At 34.6% G+C, this 20,676-nt stretch overlaps 1 protein-coding gene across 2 annotated transcripts in view; it reads right to left on the bottom strand.

The window, feature by feature from the left end:
- Nucleotides 1–286: 286 nt before the first annotated feature.
- Nucleotides 287–20,676, bottom strand: part of LOC124541826 — a 60,607-nt gene continuing 40,217 nt past the window's right edge. The window contains exons 5-14 of one of the 2 annotated variants that reach the window (XM_047119733.1): nucleotides 19,786–20,006; nucleotides 19,230–19,414; nucleotides 18,265–18,452; nucleotides 17,589–17,895; nucleotides 16,966–17,420; nucleotides 13,061–13,218; nucleotides 12,403–12,689; nucleotides 3,700–3,863; nucleotides 2,513–2,591; nucleotides 287–1,605 (exon numbers count right to left, since the gene is read on the bottom strand). In XM_047119733.1, coding sequence (XP_046975689.1) covers nucleotides 818–1,605; nucleotides 2,513–2,591; nucleotides 3,700–3,863; nucleotides 12,403–12,689; nucleotides 13,061–13,218; nucleotides 16,966–17,420; nucleotides 17,589–17,895; nucleotides 18,265–18,452; nucleotides 19,230–19,414; nucleotides 19,786–20,006 — 2,832 coding nt within the window. In that variant the 3' untranslated portion in view covers nucleotides 287–817. Of the gene's footprint in view, nucleotides 1,606–2,512; nucleotides 2,592–3,699; nucleotides 3,864–12,402; nucleotides 12,690–13,060; nucleotides 13,219–16,965; nucleotides 17,896–18,264; nucleotides 18,453–19,229; nucleotides 19,415–19,785; nucleotides 20,007–20,676 lie in introns of both variants that reach the window. The other variant, XM_047119732.1, reaches the window with a different exon arrangement.

The raw sequence follows: 20,676 nt of genomic DNA, 5'->3' as shown, positions 1-20,676 counted from the left end.
AATTTGATTTGATCTATCTATACATATAAAAAAATTGGAGTGTCTGTTTATAATATTAAAATAGCCCTTTTTAACTCAATACATACGTATATACACGGTACATATACCAAAATATTTCTTTTTACAATTTTTGTCGGTCTGTCTATTTGTTCCGGCTAATCTCTGGAATGGCTCGACCGATTTTGAAGGGACTTTCACTGGCAGATAACTGATATAATGAGGAGTAACTTAGGCTATAATATTTTTTTTAATAATACAAGGAAAGAAGGAAATAAAACAAGTTATATATGTAAAGTACTTCATATTTTATTTAATCCTAATTTTACAATTATAGATATCAATACATGGAATATTGACTAAATACTTAATTTTACATAATCTGTGTACGTTTTTTTTATAAATGTAGACTTAATTTTATAACTAAGACCAATTAAAATTAGAGAGTCGACCATTTTGGTAATCTTTTCCAACCAATATGGTCAAAAATCTAATTATAAAACATTAAAATATAATTATTATCATGAAATGTACATTTTTTTTATAGGTAGAATAGAAAATGACTGTAAATATATATACTTTCAATATATAATAGAATTTTATTACAAATTAAAATAAATACATCCTACCTATGTACATTATGTTTATAAATAAAATAATTGTCGTTCGCCATTTTGAATTTTCTTTTTTTTTTTCGGGTAACTCTTTCTAGGAACTGATGTTTGATTTTTGTACTGTCAAAATGATTTATTTTTAATGTTTTTTTTTTTAATACAGAATGTTATGGCACTTAGACTTAAATTGTGATTCCGATGTTACCTTACTTCTTGCCTTCTAAGCACTTACATTTAGCGGTATGTTCGTGTTTACCGACTAACTCTGAGAAAGAGGGGTTGAATGTCACGCCGGGGGCGATGTACTGGGGGTTGGTGCGGCTCCCTGACGTCTCGTAGCTTATAATCTGTGGTTTCGTCGTGTAAGTTATAATCTGTGGCTTCGTCGTATACGTCACGATTTTCGGTTTCGTCGTGTATGTGATGATTTTCGGTTTCGTCGTGTAAGTGAAAATTTCTGGTTTCGTCGTAAAAGTGACGATCTCCGGTTTCGTCGTGTACGTAACTATTTCCGGTTTCGTCGTGTAGGTTACGATTTCCGGTTTTGTCGTGTACGTTATTATCTTCGGTTCGCTCTGGAAGACTTTCTTCTCTGAGTATGTCGCGCTGAAGCCGTTTGAAATCGGTTTGATCTCAGCGAAATTGAAACCGGTTCCGAAACCGCTTTGGGACCCACTTGATGACACCTTCTCTGAGCTGAACTGTTGCTTGAACTGACCCTGACTGACTAAACCTTGGCCGAATCCGAACTGGCCCTTGGCAACGCCGAATCCATTAGCACTGTCTGCTGAGTTGATTGAGCCTTTCACGCCGCTGTATTGGGAGCCCTTAGCGCTGTTGAAGCCCTTCACTCCACCGGAGTACCGGCCTGATGTGACTTTGGTTACGGTGCTGAATTGAGCGAATCTGACGCTTTCGATTAGCCCAATAGCCCATTGGTACCACTCGAGGTCGAATCTGTAGAACGCTGCGAGCTGGTTGCCGGTTTGACAGCCTGAAACAATTATGTTTAGTTAATTTTGAATTTGTGTTTATAAATCATCTCGTGCTCAGTGATGAAGGAAAGCACGTGACTAATTTCAACCAAATTCTGGGACATGTATATCCACCAACCCGTATTGGTGTAGCGTTAAACCTTCTCCTCAAAAGGACAAAAGACCTCTCGTCTTAGCCCAGCTGTAGGAAATTTACAGGCTATTAATTTAATGTAAAAAAAATAATTTCTTCGATGATGATCAAGAGATCGACTTTTGTCCAGCATTGTATGAAAAATTTAAATGTCTTAAATCTGAAATAAGTGTTCGTCAAATATTTATTAATAATATTCCAAGACATTGCCAAGTTATGCTCTTTTCTATTTATAAGCTGTTTGCAATTGATCTTAACTGACTTTTAAAAAAGATGGCATAACCCAGTGTATCCTTAGAATCCCAACATTTTAAGGATACCATCGTGAGAAAATTGACCTTGAAAAATTAATCAGAATATGTTATCATCTCTGTAAAAGGATTTTTCTATCAGTTTGGATTTTGATAATACTTCGACTACTACCTCTAAGCATAATATATTCTTTCAAGACGGCTTAAGAACTTTTTTTTACTTATAGCTAAATTCATTTTCTATATTAGAAGCGACTTTGCACCCAGTATTTTGGGTTCTATAGCCTTATAAGCTAGCCAAGAGACCAATCTGTCGTAAATATGTATGTACAAGGGACCCGCCCCGGCTTGCTTTACAATAGTATCCACTAATTATACACAAAAGCCTTCTTCTCGAATCACTCTATTAAAAAAAACCGCATCAAAATCCGTTGCGTAGTTTAAAGGTTTAAGCATACATAGGGATATAGGGACAGAGAAAGCGACTTCGTTTTATACTATGTATGTATGTGTTCACGTTACCTGAATCCCAGGAGTATACGCCTCGGAACACGTAGTGACCATCCCCGGTGGTACATGCGAGCGCACTGCCGATATCCACCTGGAAAACAAAGAAAAGAGTTATAGTTATATAGATCTATAGCGACGAGGGGCTTTTGAAGAGTCGAGATAGCCCAGTGGAAACGCTGCATCTATACCGACGATTACAACATCACATACATTACTCTGATCCCAATGTAAGCAGCTAAAGCTGTGTAAAAGTTGTGTAAAATCAGAAGTAACGACGGTACAAACACCCAGACCCAAGACAACGTAGAAAACTAATGATAAAATACATCGACTCAGCCGGGAATCGAACCCAGGACCTTAGAGTGGCTTACCCATTAAAAACCGGTGTACACACCACTCTTCCACGGAGGTCGTCATTACGCGTTCAAACCCAGGGAAGCACCACTGAATTAAGGTGACTTATTTGTGTTTATGTCATAAGGAAAACATCGTGAGGAAACCTGCATTCAATTTCAATTAAATATTACCACATATTAATCCACCAAACCGCATTGGAACAGCGTGATGGAATACGCCACTAATCTTCTCAGGATGTTACTATACTATACTGTTAATGTAAATCAATATGAATACATAACATAAATATTCCAAGGGAATCTCTACATCCGTAGGCGACATATTTCAAATGTCAAGGATGAAACTTTGACAATGGTCTGCTAATTGAACAATGTAATTATAAATCTCTTGTGTACACGATTTCACTGACTGACTGACTCACAATCGAACTCAAAATCTTATACAATATATAATAATTAGATACCGGAAATTGTTAATGACGTTTTGTGTATTTGAACTTAGAATTTCGGGTTCAACAGCCTTATTAGTATATCTCGCAGGAGGAGAGATGGCCTAGTGGTTAGAACGCGTGCATCTTAACCGATGATTACGGGTTCAAACCCAGGCAAAGACCACTGAATATTCATGTGCTTAATTTATGTTTATAATTCATCTCGTGCTCGGTGGTAGAGGAAAACATCGTGAGGAAACCTGCATGTGTCAAATTTCATAGAAATTCCGCCACATGTGTATTCCGCCAACCCGCATTGGAACAGCGTGGTTATATGTTCCAATGCTTCTGCTCATAGGGAAAGGGCCTTTAGCAGAGCAGAGGGAAATTTACAGGCTGTTGTTGTTGTTACCTTGCAGATGTTATTCAATGGGTTTGAGGGTTGTCCACAAACGCAGCTGTCTTCGTCGTACTGGTCCAGGAGGTGTGGGTAGTCTGAGCTCAGCTTAGCCTGGCATTCTCCAGGTGTGATCAGAGACACGTTAAGGCTGTGCATGATACTGCCGGAGAGGTGAGCTGAAAAACAAAATACAATTAATTTAAAATGTCCTAAGTGGAGTCGAGATGGCCCAGTGGTTAGAATGCGTGCATCTTAACCGATGATTGCGAGTTCAAAACCAGGCAAGCACCGCTGATTCATGTGCTTAATGTGCCTTTATAATTCATCTCGTGCTTAGCGGTGAAGGAAAACATCGTGAGGAAACCTGCATGTGACAAATTTCATAGAAATTCTGCCACATGTGTATTCCACCAACCCACATTGAAACAGCGTGGTGGAATATGTTCCAAAACCTTCTCCTCTAAGGGAGAGGAGGCCTTTGGCCCAGCAGTTTGTTGTTGTTGTTGTTGTTTTGTTGTTGTCCTAAGTGTTTACTGTGGTTGCTTTTTAAAATTGAACCTAATGTTGTAAACATGTAGATAGAAATTTTATTTACTCTCATTATAAAAATAGTTTGAAAACTTTTGTATGAACAAAACAAGGAATATATATAACTCGATTCGATAATAAGGGAAGCCACCTAGGTTCGGAAAGGATTTTAAAAAATTGGTAAATCGCCATTTTTTCAAATCCTTTCCGTTTGTGAATTTCCATAGTGAATGTCATAGATTAAATTATTTATTTATATTAAAGTAATATAAAGCACGGCGCCATTGATGTCGCGTCAATTTTGGTTTGGAACATAATTATAAGATGGGTTCAAAGTTACGACTTTATACGAGTATCTCTGAATTTGAAAAAATCTGCAGTTTTTAGACGAAGTTTCTTGTACAGAAACAGCATCCTCATTAAAAGTATATATTAAATTCATTATGGCCTTTAATAAACAATATGAAAAAAATATTAAAATCAGTGTCAAGAAAAAGAACTCGCCACAGCTTAAATATTTCTTTTTCAAGATTAACCAAAAAGGTTTTATCTTATACATAAAAAACTCATTATTAATGCATGTATCTAAGAAGATAATCTTTTCGAATATTTAAATTACAGACGAATTGATCATTGCATAATTTAAATCCTGATATATTACTTTAATGTATGTTTAACGCTTTTAGAGATGTATAATGTTGCTGTCATGTCTTATGTCATCATTGGACGCCATCTTTCTTTTTGTGAAGGTCAATGGCAGAAAAAGTTTGACGTAAATATCATATTACCTATGAGAATGTAGTGAATTAAAATTAACTCGCCAATAGGCCACCTGTGGTGGGTCACTATTACCTATAGAAACAGCCTAGAATTATTTATTATATGTTATGTTCCCAGATCGTGTAATTCAATACAAAAAAAAATAAAAAATAGATTTATTAAATATAACACAGTACTTAACAGCAACACTGCTTGACATTTATAAACTGTTTTATAATAACTGGCAGCCCTTGCCTGTAGATTCCACTGGTTTTGCGGTAAATTTGTGATCAATCGATCCGAATATACTTTATTTAAATAGACTTTTACAAGCATTTTTAAATAGTCATTTATCAAAAATTTTAAGTGAAGCTGACACTGGTTCAGAAACTAGATTCTACCGAGAATAACGTAGCAGTTACGTTTTTCATCATATATTTATGTAATATATGCTGTTTGGAAGGTTAAATGCAGGCTTTCTTATCGTCTGTATAATCTTGTTCTGAATACTATCTATGCCTTCTTTACAAATGCATTTTTTTTTACAAATTACTTAAATTTATGAAACGGCAAAGTTAAAAATGTCTGTGGAATTTTATTATTTATTAAACCACCAAAGTCACCTCGACATCCTGTTACTCCGACATACATATGATGAAAATACCCTACCCAGACAAAACTTAATTAAATAAACGAAACATACTGCACAATATTTCTCAAAAATATAATATTGATAATGAGCAATTTTCAAACACAGAACGAATACTAGTTTAAATAAATATTTATTTATAAATATGACTTTGAATTTTTGAGGTTATCAAATTGATTTGATCTGACCGGTTAGGAATATAATAGAATTCATGTCATTAGTAATATTTACGATGTTTCTTGTTTTTTTTTTTATTGTAAAACTTTTGTAGTTATGTTCACGGTCACCTATTTTGAATGTTAGATTAAAAAAAAACTGACGTATTTTATTGACAGCTAAACAGATGGGTAAATTTATTATTGGTTGATAAAAATATAACCTTAATTTAATGATTCCAGGGATATTGTTAGTAAAACTGATTTTTAATGTACGATTTTTTATCAACAGATTAAATAAAATATTTCTTTGGTTGTTCCATTGTTGGGCTAAATTACCTTTTGCTTTTTGACTCCAATACACTCAAATACAAAAGAAGGGTATCTACTGAGTTAAAGAAGCTATAATTAACTACATGACTGTATTTTTAAATGGTGAAAAAGTAACTACTGAGTTTCTTACTGGTTCTTTTCGGTAGAATCTAATTTTCGAACCGATGGTAGCTTCACTTAGTTGTTAAATGACGATTCAAAAGTGCTTGTAAAAGCCTTGAATAAAGTTTATTTTTATTTTGGACAAATGGAAGATTAATTGACTATCTGAGTATTTGTCATTTTCCATCATACATATTCTAATTTGGTGCGAAGAAATCTTGAAATCCAATAGACAGACTTTATTATGAAAACCGACTACGAAACACCTTCTAGGTAACCTCTAAATCGGCGGCATCTAATATATTCAAATTTAAATTTCCTTTTTTTAATTAATGCCTATAAATACTTACAAATCAAATCAAATCAAAATAAACTTTATTCAAGTAAAGATGATTTCGGTTTCAAACCCAGGCAAGCACCACTATATATATGTGCTTAATTCGTGCTTAAAATTCATCTCGTGCTGGGCGTTGTATTGTATTGTATATAAATCGATAAATATATGTATCGATTGGTAAACTAATATATTGACATAAATTAATGTTATGTAAGTTTTATTACACTATGTTAGAAAGAGATAGCTTGATTGTATTTAACTTAACATCTGATGACCGGTAAACACCAAGACTAATTATTTAAATGTGCTTTTGCGGTTTTTTTTTAATGTTCACGTCTGTTTGTTAACAAATTTAAAAACAAGGTTATATAAATCGAATAGTTCATTCATTTGAACGGGAAAAACAAGATGTGTTAATGAGAATATTTGCTGATATATACGCGAAAAAAAAAACCAAAAATACCGCCTTTTCTATAATTTAGAAGCGATATCCTTGGTTTATTTTGATGTAATCTATATTTAGAACTAGTAGTCATGTGTTAAGGCAAAAAAAGTAGTCTATTTCCTATTTCCTTTCTTGGAGATCAAATTTGCGTCATAACAAATTTCATGAAAATCGGTTCAGCGGTTTGGTCGTGAAACGACAGACAGACAGAGTTACTTTCACATATATAATATTAATATAGGTTGAATAATTAAAGGATTTTTTTTAATGTGTTCATAGGCAAAGGCAAAATATTATAGTTCCACACATTTTCTTGTTTGTTTTTTTTTTATATATATGTATGAATAAAGTTTTAAGTTTGTTCGTGTTGTTAGACAAGGGCGTACAGTTGTTATCCATAATACTAAATAATTCGAAGAATAATTAATCAAAGTAGACAATTTAAAAGTCGCTTCAAACTAATGGAAAACCAAAAATTTTAGATAAAAGCGTCGTAATCATCAATACTGATTTAATGATAAACTAATATGTAAAAAAATAAACGTCGTGTCGAAGGTCACACATTATACAGCCAATAAATAACGCGATTCATTTGTCATTGGAAATTGATTGAAAAGTATAATAAATAATAATTAAAATTATATTCGCTTATTTTAAATGCAAAATAAGTTTATTCTAAAAACGTAAATTTACGATTTTGTTATATTGCTGTTTTTATAAACAAATAAATTTTATTTTAGCAGGGCAACACTAATGATCAAACACACGGGTGAAGATTGTTTTTTTTTTAATATAGATAAAGAAATTTTGAATATTGACTCCTTTGGAGTAAATTTCTCTATGCTAGTTAAGCTACCTAGAAGTATCCCTCCTTCACCTCTAAACGCAGAATCAAATTTGCTGACATATATATCATGACATCAAATGATATATATATAGGTTCTCGGGGAGAATTATCGTAAAAACCGAGGTGACCACTTCCTATTACTCATGAACATAAAAAAAATATGATTTTTAATTATTTTTATAGTAACTTTCTTGGTGGTAGGGCTTTGTGCAAGCCCGCCTGGGTAGGTACAACCCACTCATCATATTCTATCGCTAAACAACAGTACGCAGTATTGTTGTGTTCCGGTTCGAAGGGTGAGTGAGCCAGTGCAACTACAGGCACAAATAGCATCTTAGTTCCCAAGGTAGGCGGCGCATTGACGATGTAAGGAATAGTTAATATTTCTTACAGCGTCATTGTCTATGGGTGATGGTGACAACTTTCCATCAGGTGGGCCATATGTTCGTCAACCTATTCCATAAAAAAACTGTGATTCAGATCACATCAAAATCGGCCCAGTCATTAACGAACGCACGTACAGTCAAGTTAAATATAATGATAGCATTATGCACTTGGATTTTATAGCTACAGGACATTAAATGTATATATTATATATACTAGGCATTTAACCCACTTGTACCGAAGTTTAGTTCACGGTTTGCATTTAAAATAAGATATTATTGCAAAATATTTACTTTAAATTCAAATTATATGTGAGAAAATATTATTATATTAATGTCCGAGTGAGCCAGTGTAACAAGGCAATAATTATAAATAAATAAATATTGGACATCACATTACTCTGATCCCAATGTACGACGGTACCACAAATACGCAGACCCATTGGCGGATTTACAAATCTGCCGCCAGTAGGCTAGTAGGCTATTAAATATTTGCCGCCCTAACTTTTTTAGTAACATTTATGATTTGTGTTCTACCGTTCTCATTACATCGGTTCTTTCCCGTTATTAGTATGATTATAAACTAGATGATATTTCTGTCAGTTACTAGATTATTTTTCCAACTCGCTATGTAGTGACGAGTTTAAGGATTACGAACGTAATGTGTATACATATATATTATAAGTTTTTTTTTTAAATTTCTGTAAGACAAATTTGGGCTAAATTTGCCGCCCGTCTAAATTTGCATACATTTGGTAAATCCGCCACTGCGCAGACCCAAGACAACATAGAAAACTAATGAACTTTTTATACATCGAATCGGCCAACTTTCAAATCCGGGACCTCGGAGTGGCGTACCCATGAAAACCGGTGTACACAGTACTCGACTACGGAGTTCGTCAATAAGAATCTTAACATCTTAGTTCCCTAGATATAAGGGATGGTTAATGTATCCTACAGTGCTGGTATCTATAGTGGTAGCTCCCTATAAAGTGGCCCATCTGTGAGTCTACCTACCTTAATTAATGTTTGGTATATAACTTGAGTACAATTGTATAATAATTTATCAAATGATCGTTAAAGTTCAAAGCAGATTGGAGAAAAAAAATTTAAATGTTCCTTAAAGTTCATGGATAAAGAATTTGTTAAAATTGTCCAAAAAATTGGAAAATACAGAAAAACTAATACTATTTTTTATGGGTTGTTTATATTCATTGGATCTTTGAGACTGGGATCAATTTATGGAGCTAATTAAAAATAAAGTATTTTTGGTTAACTTACTAACATCCATGTACATTTTACAACGCGTACATTTTAACCGATGATTGCGGGTTCAAACCCAGGCAAGCACCAATAAACTATCACGTGTTTAATTTGTGTTTATAAATCATCTCCAGCTCGTCGGTGACGGTTAACATCGTAAGGAAACCTATCTACCTCTTTTTATATTTTATAACGCGCGCATTTATATATCCCACGGCTGAGGATAACTTTCGATCGCTCGAAATGCAAACGCATCTTATTTCGCCATTATAAATCTTAATCATTTTTCTTAATTACATATATTTGAAGGCTACCTCAATCAACGACTCGGTCAATCAAATAAGTTTCGTAATTAGTTAAAATTGGAATGTCATATTATTTGCACATCTTTATTTAATTGGCTTCAAAATATTTAGCAATTACCTGATTGGCTGTAATATTTACACGTCAAAACATCGTGTGGTTTTTTTTATATTTATGTATATTTAGTAATCGCTGATTGGTCGAAATTTAAACTAAATTAAAGTACCTGATATATTGATTCGAATTATAAGAAAAACTATTTTCACATGTTGGTTCGCTCGCGTTTTGAAGGTTGTCATGTGTTATGCCATAAAGTATCCTTCGTCCTTCCTTGTAGTTCAAGTTTCATAGGAAATTTCGTCAAATTCGGTTCATTTCCACCAACCCGCATTGGATTCCACCAACCCGCATTGGAACACCGTGGTGCAATATGTTCCAAACCCTCTCCTTAATGGAAGAGGAGGCCTTATCTCAGCGGTGGGATATGTATAGGCTGTTACTTTACTTTACTTTCGGTTCATTGCTTCGGCAGTTAAAGAGTGACAAACAGACAGACACGGTTACTCTTACATGTATAATATTAGTACAGAAATATAGATAAGGCTCATCAGGACTATACCTTATCTTTATTCCATAAAAAAACGTAAGGAATGTCAAAAATACATTCTCAGGTTTAACTGTCAGTTTATCTAAATATATAACTTATTCCGATGGAAGTAGGAAAAAAGATAAACATAACTTAGATTTATCAAGGATTAGTATTAACTTAATACAATTAAAATGTATTTGTCAAGTAATGTAACAATTTAAAACCTTTAAATATAAGAGCCTTTTTGAATTAAGAATATGTTTTTTAATTTATACGAATTACGAAAACGAAACAAGCTTTGGCCATCTATTTTTAACGGATAAATAAAAAAAAACTATTGTAATATAATCTGTGATTACCTCATGAGTCATGACATAATTTACATAACAGATAAAAACAATTTGAATAATTTTACTTAAAATTTTATTAAGTTTTTTTACTTTTACATATTAAACCTTTAACATATACTAAATTAATAACTGTTTTATACAAACGTTTGTGATATTGTTAAAATTATTATTTTAATTTATCTAAGATATTATATTTTAATATTTTAAATTATAATATTTATGGTAATAATATTCAGGATTAATATTCGCGATCTTTGCACTATTAGATTTTTTTTTATTATAAATTGCTTTGACTGTCAATGATTTCGTATTTATTTAAAGATAAACCTTAAATTTGAAATATTGTATGCGCTTTGTTTAACTTTATTATAGATAGTTCTGGATTACATATAATACAATACTTTTTAACAATATTTATCCATTTTAATCATGCTGGAGCAATATTGCTAAAATATATTAGTTTATTTATTGCAGTTTCCTGTTTAATTATATATATCTTAACGAAATTGTATCTGGCATATATTTTTTTAGCCGTGAAAGGACAACATACAGACTAGATTTCGTAATTCATAATATCAGTATATATAATTTAACGTATATACACGTGTGTCGTATCATTGGTTTTCGAACAATATTAACATAGATATAGTATGTGAAATTTACATTGTCATAGCCGTTAATAATTCTCAGAAATATCGATGTTGTATTTAAGCGTTGAAAAAACTTGTTATTGAATTTTTCTCTAACGAGATAATAAATGTTATTTATGAAGACCCTGATTTGATATTCGATATTTTAATATGTTTATTATTAAATTATTCTTATTGATTATTGTATTATTTAAATATTTTTTACAAATGTAATTGTAGTGTTAAATAACAGATGGCGCTAGTAGCACATTAAATCGCGCTAGCGTTGTTTATTATTAAATACGTATAGTTAAGTTTTAAAATCACAAAATAATTAGAATGTCGTTGTGATAACTTGGATCAAAGCATGTTCAACAACTTTTAAGACAACTTTTGGGGACTTTTTTGTGGACTTTTGTATAATTTAAACGTAAACGTTGACTAGATAAGACTTCTTTTAGTAAACAGTCTATCATTTGTCTTTGCGCGATATCTTTGGTGTGTAATAAAATGTATTTGTATTTTTAAACGCATACGGTTTCACCAATTGCTAACATTTTCGGTAAACAAAGTAAATGTTTCTTATATGCCCTGCGGTGAAGGACGTCGTGAGGCAACCTGCATGTGTTGGAAATGATACGTGATATATGCCTCGTAACTTACATCAAGTCGGACGGTAGAAATTTTTGAGACTATTATTGTCTTTTAAGATTTCAGTTTTAGTGGAAATGGGAGGGGGGAATAACACCCTTATATATAAGTAGGCTTGATGACGTCACAAAGTTCGTTACCGAATATAATTATTTGAATTTTAAAATCCATCAAATCTTATAAGGATTGCTACATTAACAAAATATCCAAAAAAAATCTTCTCCGATTATTCTCACGGCTTCAGCCCAGCAGTGGGCTATTTAATTTCGTAAAAGGGATGATAGCTATATTAAACGTTACATTTTGATGATAAGATGGACCCAGACGATCTTGTACTAAATCTAGCATCAAATAATTTACTAAAATACTAAATCATAAAAACAAAATCTTACCTTGTAATACTTGTTTGCCCCATCCAGTAACAATGCACTGTCCAGCCCCGTCGTAGTACTTGTCTAATGTCTCATCAGCCCCTGGTAAGCAGATGGGGTAGATATTCTTGGCGAATCGTAGATTCTCAGTCAGCACTAAGATTGCTGCATCGTAGTGGGCACTGCCGCTTTTGTAGAAGGGATGGCGTAAGATTGTCTTGACCTGAACGATTTGGAAGGGTAGGGGTTCGTCATCAATTCCAAGTTTCCATTCCCCACCCTTGATGAGCACGTTCTTGGCATCCAAGCTAGAATGGGTCAAGAATAAGGACAAAGTTAGTATATAAATAAATATTGGACAACATCACATACATTACTCTGTTCCCAATGTAAGTAGCTAAAGCACTTGTGTTATGGATAATCAGAAGTAACGACGGTACAAACACTCAGACCCAAGACAATATAGAAAACTAATGAATTTCTAAATCGACTCGGCCGGGAATCGAACCCAGGACATCAGAGGGGCGTGAAACGATGAAAACCGGTGTACACGGAGGTCGTCGTATATGGAACTTTAATTTAAGAACGTGAAAAACTAGTAAATGATCTTCAGGTACGACTCATTAAATCAAGAAGAAAATGCTTTTGCAATAATAAATTCCATTATAAAACAACATACCCATCAACACAGGCCGCTGATGTAACAACGACGTCAGGTCTGGTGATCACACCGCCGCAGAGAAGACTCTTGTTCGTTTGCAGCAGCACCATCGCTTGCCATGGTATTTCCGCGAAGTCTACTTCAAGATTATTGCGGTTACCGTTTGGCTTTTGACCCTGAGGAAGAAATTAATCATGTATTATTTACATTTGGTTGATAATATAAATAATTATAGTAACAGCCTGCAAATTTCCCACTACTGGGTTAAGGCCTCCTCTCCTTTTGAGGAGAAGGTTAGGAACGTTCCATCACACTGTTCTAATGCGGGTTAGTGGATGTTTCAAGTGTCACATGTGACGCGTTCTAACCATCTCAGCAGCAGTTAGAACGCGCCAATCATTCTAGGTTTCAAATCAGGTAATTATTATGGAGTTTTGATGGCTAAATTTGAGTCTGATATGATGTTGTATTTAGTGGTAAGTGCACATGTGCCGATTTGGTAAATGCATATGTCCTCAACCAAGTTTCAATTCTTTTACAAGCTTCAAAAGCACTACTCTCAGCTTCATATGAACTATCAAAATACACTCAAGTAGGCTCTTACAAGAGCATTTGAATCGTGATTCTGAAAGATTTTTTTTATATAAAGTTATCATCGGTTCGGAATATAGATCTTTTAAATAAATAACAGTTTATGTTTATCTAAAATGGTTAATAAACTAGGTAGTATCCTTGGAACTAAGATTGATTCTTCAATTGAAATAGCATAATTATAATGAACTGCTTAAGTGCTTATAAAAGAAGATTTGTTTTTTTTTTCAAGTCTAACTGACAAAAACTAAAACAATATAGATTAAACTTATACCAGAAAATACGGCGCATTTCGGAGAAGATTTTAGTGATTTTGTTTGTAAATAAAGAAAAAGCTTCATAACTTAATATGACAGCTAAATACGATATTTTTACAAATACACGAAAATATATTAAAACGCAAACACACCAATGACCTAAGCTGAGTCGACAGGTAATCAATTAAATAGCGTTCATCATACACGAAGGTTATTTAAAAAGAGTTTACATATTAAATTTAAATTAAATCTGTTTTAAACTTAATGACATTTCTAAAATTCTAAATCGAATATGGCAACACATTGCGACATTTCAAAAGATGAATTAACTGTTGAAATAATGTTGTAACTTTTAAATTCTTAACATCAAATATTTTAAGGTCAAATGGTATGTGTTAAATACATGGATGCTTTCCATTTTATATTATTAACATATTGATATATGTTTGAAGGGAAGGTGCGTTTAGTGACAGGATCGCTGTGACTTCTGACATTTACAACTTAAGTTTTTTTTTTTTAATTAACTTGTCATAGATACTACTAGTCTAATATTATAATATTATTATTAGTGAGGTATCATAATGAATAAAAAAAATAGGTAAGCAGTAGTTAAGGAAACAAAATTCAATCTCAAACGTTTTATTTGATTTTAAGTCCTTTATGGGATACAGGACTTATAAGCCAAGAAGGCTTGAAAGAACTAATAATCCTTCAGCAATGTATGTGAGGATTTTTCTGAAACTCTTTATTTAAATAGGGACAGAAAGTTTGCACAGGAATCGTCGTTTCTGAATTTTAAAATAATTTAAAGATTTTTTTTATGGAATAGGTTGATAGACGAGCATATGGGCCACTTGATGGTAAGTGGTCACCATCACCCATAGACAATGACGCTGTAAGAAATATTAGCTATTCCTTACATCGTCAATGCGCCACCAACCTTGGGAACTAAAATGCTATGTCCCTTGTGCCTGTAGTTACACTGGCTCACTCACCCTTCAAACTGGAACACAACAATACTGCGTACTGTTGTTTAGCGGTAGAATATCTGATGAGTGGGTGGTACCTACCCAGCCGGGCTTACACCAACTTTGATTTGAGACATATTAAAATCGATGTTTAAATTTATAGGTACGAAAGTATAGTACTTCCGCGGTACACTTCTTTTAATCAAAATACAAAATACTTATAATGTCTTTTGACCTCATACAACCAACTGTAACCCGTTAAGGTCGAAATAGTGATACAAAATAATATAACCTTGATTTATTCATTTTATAATGATAATTATTAATAATGATGCATTTATTAAATAATGATAAAAATTTTAACATCGAATTATTATTTAATCTTATGCATTCAAATGAATTATGTTTGTATATTTTTATAACGAAATTAGTGACGAAAAGGTGACTTAATATGAATACTAATTTCTTATACAGGTGTTCAATGTAACGAGTTATAAATGGTGTTTAAAAAACGAACTCAGGAAATGTCAAGGTCACAAAGAATTATAGATTTTCTTTGTAACTGACCGGAGGTTCAAATTCCATTAGGTCATAGACAAGTATGGAATGAAAATGTTCTTCTGTGAAGGCTTTTTTAGTAACTATTGTCATATAAAACATTTAAATCCTAGTAATATAGAAGGCGCTATGGAATCCAAAATCCAAAACGAAGATTTTTCTAAACTTTTTAGGTCTTTGTTAACTTGTCTGCTCATTTGGAAGAGAGAGAGAGATATATATATACAAAATAAGTAAAACAACATTGTAGGTCCCTTGAAGTTTCACATAACCAAGTTTCATTGTATAAAGTTTCATAGGGTTTTTTGGAGTATAGGTAACAAAGGTCTGTGAATAAAATGTGTACCATCAAATATATGCAATTTTGACACTGTGGATCTAGAAGGGAGGAATCGAGGAATTTGTGAATTCTCTCTAAATTAAGGCAATTTATAAAACACTATTTCATCCATAGGATCTATATTCGGAACCGATGGTTGCTTTGGATTTAATAATGACGATTTAAAAGTGGCAAGAGCCTACTCGGATAAAGTGTATTTTGATTTGATTCGATATTAGTTATTCCAAAATTTTTGGTAGACACTTATGGTTGGGGACCCCAATAGGACACTTTTCCATATAATCTCTATCTCTAGAGGGAGTGGTTAGAACGCGCGCATCTTAACTAATGATTGCGGGTTCAAACCCAGTCAAGCATTACTATATATGTGCCTAATTTGTGTTTATTATTCATCTCGTGCTCTGCGGTGTAGGAATACATCGTGAGGAAACCTGCATGTGTCTAATTTCATCGGAATTCTGCCACATGTGCATTCCACCATTGGAACAGCGTCTGAATGTGTTCCGAACCTCTCCTTAATGGAAGAGGAGGCCTTATCTCAGCAGTGAGAAATGTACAGGCTCTTACTTTACTTTATAGATTAAACTCACATATCACTATGAGTAGTCAAATGGTACCATAACCAATAAAACAAGGATAATAATAACAATAAATTTCCCACTGCTGGACTAAGGCAGGCTCTCTTTGAGGAGAAGTTTTGAAATATGCTGTGGTCTTATTGAACATATACATTGTTAAGTAATAAGAATAGTTATTCCATTGCTGGGCTTAAACCTTTTGACACTACTTGATAAGGTTTGGACATAAAGCTAGAGATGAACTATCAAGCCAGTAATTCAAAATAGGCTCATGAAAATCACACTTAATCGGATTTAGTGTAACTTTATCTTTTATCTTGGTGAACGTCTCATCTCAGCTGGAAATGTCATCATTACACAGTATAAAACAAAGTCGCTCACCGCTGTCTGTCCCTATGTATGCTTAGATCTTTGTAATTACGCAACGGATTTTGATGCGGTTTTTTTAATGGATAGAGTGATTCGAGAGGAAGGATTTTGTATATAATACATGGACAATATAGTAAAGAAACGATGACTGATGATTTTTGAAGTTTCTAAGGTGATGTCGTAAATAAACAAATTCTCTGTATTTAGTATCAGTATTGCACCCGTGCGGGTGGCTAGTATGGAGAGAAAATTAAAAACTTACGTTCAAAAGTCCGCACTTTCCGCCGCCGTTGTACTGCTGCAGGAAAACTCTCTGCACCGATTCACCATACTCGTTCTCAACACCGATTCCACTTCCTTGAGACACAGAGAAACCTTGACCCTGACGGATGTTTTGTCCAAAACCTTGTGATACGAGCAGTCCTTGCCCTCTAGTCACGAGCTGTCCCTGTCCTTGGGACAAGTATTGGCCCTGTCCCTGGGACACTAATTGTCCCTGACCTTGGGATACGTATTGGCCCTGTCCTTGACGTACTCCTTCCCCAAAACCTTGTGAAACGATGGCGCCCTGGCCTTGAGTCGCGTACTGTCCCTGTCCTTGACTGACTGCAGTTCCGAACCCTTGGGATACAACTGCTCCTTGACCTTGAGTGGTTATCTGACCTTGTCCTTGACGGATTCCAGTACCGAACCCTTGGGATACAACTGCTCCCTGGCCTTGAGTGGTTACCTGCCCTTGTCCTTGTCTGATTCCAGTACCGAATCCTTGGGATACCGCTGCTCCTTGGGATTGAGTGGCTATCTGTCCCTGTCCTTGAGTGGCTATCACTCCCTGTCCTTGACGGATTCCAGTACCGAACCCTTGGGATACAGCTGCTCCCTGGCCTTGAGTAGTTATCTGCCCTTGTCCTTGACGGATTCCAGTACCGAAACCTTGGGATACAGCTGCTCCTTGGGCCTGAGTGGCTATCTGTCCCTGACCTTGAGTGGCTATCACTCCTTGTCCTTGACGGATTCCAGTACCGAACCCTTGGGATACAGCTGCTCCTTGACCCTGAGTGATTATCTGTCCCTGGCCTTGAGAAGAGTACTGTCCTTGACCCTTTTTGATGGCGATTCCTTGACCTTCAATCACACCGATGCCTTGTCCTTGAATATCTTTCTGGCCCACACCGAATTGTGTCTGTACGCCCTATGAGTAAAAAAACATTAATAACAAAACACTCTACACAAATAATAATGATTAAAATTTATTTATTTTGTAATGTTTATTGTTATCAATAGGAAACTTTATTAATTAATTAATACTCAGCTAAGAGATAAGGTAACTAATGAAGGTAAATAATGAGAAGTTACTTAAATTCATTTAGATACATGGTTGTGATGTTCGGTTGTTTCTGGCGAGTTCAGCGTAGAACGGTCAGAACTTGACAGTTACCCTTCTCAATACCTCATGTAATATGTACGTAATTTGACAATGTCTTATCAACTCTATGTCTGTTTGGAAAAATATACCTTTTAGAATTAAGGTTGTTTTAATAAATTGTACCCAAATATATACCTGTCCAGCAACGCCGAACTGTCCTTTCGCTCCCTGAGAATATTGTCCTTGTCCCTGGGATACGAACTGCCCTTGTCCTTGTTTCACCACCTGCCCTCTACCCTGGGTTATGATCTGCCCCTGACCCTTCTGGCCGTATTGTCCTTGGGAGAAGGCTGTGTTCACTTGAGAGCCTGATCCGATTTGACCTGTTCAAACATACTTAATGTAAATAATTTCAATACTTTTAAGTCGCTGTGCACCGCTTACAACGAACGCAGAATGCATGCTTATAATGCTTAAACTGCTTTTAGGTAACTATTGGATATTGGCACTGCTAGAAATATAACCTATCTTTTCATTATCTATGCACCAAAAAGTTTTCAAACAGTATCATCCTTTGCTTTGAAAAGGTTCGTAAAACGCCGAGCCTAAGAAGTGGGCTAGTCGATTTAAGCTAAGAGAACTGTTCTGGTTTTATTAGATCTTAGTGGAGATTACGTTGTCATTGTCTTCATAAAAAAGTGAAATATCGAGAATTGATACTTAGGTTACCCACTTCTTCTTTCGTTTTATAAGTTCTATGAGGGCTGCCTCGATATATAGTTATGACATTTTGGATAGTATGATGTTATGTCCATTGTACTTGTAGCTTTAATTCAATCTTATTATAGATGATTATAAAGCGTGGAGTTAACACCAGTTGACTTCCAGGCAGGATATATTACATACATAATGACTGTATTTTTTAAATAATTGAAAAGAGTTTCTTGCAAGTTCTTCTCGGTAGAATCTACTTTCCGCACCGGTGGTCTTCTTTATTTGTTAAATGACGATTGAGAAGTGCTTGTAAAAGCCTACATGAATAAGTTTTTTTTTTATTTGATTAAACAGTTTGGCGATACAATTTGTAGTGAGTGGTTAGTAGACTAACAGCTTGGTACAAAGTCCTATCACCAAAATAACCTAATAACACTAAAACAAACCTTGTCCAATAACGCCACGTTGTCCCTGACTTCCTTGACTGTATTGACCTTGGCCTCCAACGCTGAATTGACCCTGTCCGCCTTGACCGAACTGTCCCTTTTGCACGAAGGGAGTAGCGGTGGATGTAGGGTAACCAGGGGTAACTTGGTTTGATCCGAATGGTGTACCCGGTGGTTTTGTTGATCTGATTGGAAAAATTGGAATATGTTAATTAGAACTATGTCAAATTGTAGGGCTTTGTGTTGTGATCACGTAAAATAAGTAGAGCATAGTAAGACTGTTACATTATTTTATTCTCCCTCCTTCTTTTGGAGAGAAGAGTTGGAGTCAATTACACTAAGCTACTCCTATGCAGGTTGGTGGATATACATGTGGGGTAGGGTTTTCTTAAGATTCCTTCACCACCGAGCGTGAGGTAAATTATACATACAAATTAAGTACATGAAAAGTCAGTGATGCTTACTTGGGTATGGACCCGCAATCATCGGTTAAGATGGATGCATTCTAAGCACTAGGTTACCTTGGCTTTACATTACATTGAAATAAAATACTTACAAGAAATTGTTCAAGATAACGGATCCAGTGACTGGTGGTCTGGCAGTGACAGTGGGTCTGATGTTGTTCGAGCTACCACGGCTGTCTGGGACGTATTTGCCATCGTTACCACCGAAAACGCCGGGCACCCATTTGCCGAGCTGGTTGGTCGGCCATGGGTCGGTGTAGTAGGGATCGCGGCAGCACTTGCCAACACGACCAGTTTCGATGTCTTTGCAGTCCTGGGGAAGGAGGATTTTGTTCAGTAACTTGACTTTCAAGTTGGCACCACAGAATTGTCAACTGTTTATAACCAAAGTCATTTTAACATGCTGTAGGTCAATAAACTTATAGGTAATTAGCAAGGTCAAAAAATTAAGTAGTTTCAACACATTTTATAATTGGTTGTTTCTGTAAATATAATGTGTATTTTGAAAGCATAATTAAAACGCTTAGCTGTTTGGTAAAACCCGTTTCATAAGACTAATTCTCATACGGTAAAAATAAACAAAAATAGCTAATTAAAAAATCCTGTTACTATTTTGTTAATTACAATCTATACATATAATAAAAGTGTCTGTTTGTAAAATTAAAATAGCCCTATCTTACTCAATGCATATGTATTTTTTACACGTATACACGGTACTTATACGTACGTACGAAAATAACATTTTTAACAATTTTCTGTCCGTCTGTCTGTTTCGGCTAATCTCTAGAATCTCTCTCTCTTTCTTTTAACGTTAATATAACAACATCAAGAGCCTATAAATTTCCCACTGCTGGGTTAAGGCCTCCTCTCCGTTTGAGGAGAAGGTATGGAACATATTCCACCACGATGTTCTAATGCGGGTAGGGGGAATAGACATGTGTCAGGATTTCATTAGACACATGCAGGTTTCCCCACGATGTTTT

This window comes from Vanessa cardui, chromosome 29 (assembly GCF_905220365.1).
Source record: "Vanessa cardui chromosome 29, ilVanCard2.1, whole genome shotgun sequence".
Lineage (NCBI taxonomy): Eukaryota > Metazoa > Arthropoda > Insecta > Lepidoptera > Nymphalidae > Vanessa > Vanessa cardui.
Note: the sequence above shows the minus strand (reverse complement) of the source record. Positions and strands in the feature narration are given on the sequence as shown.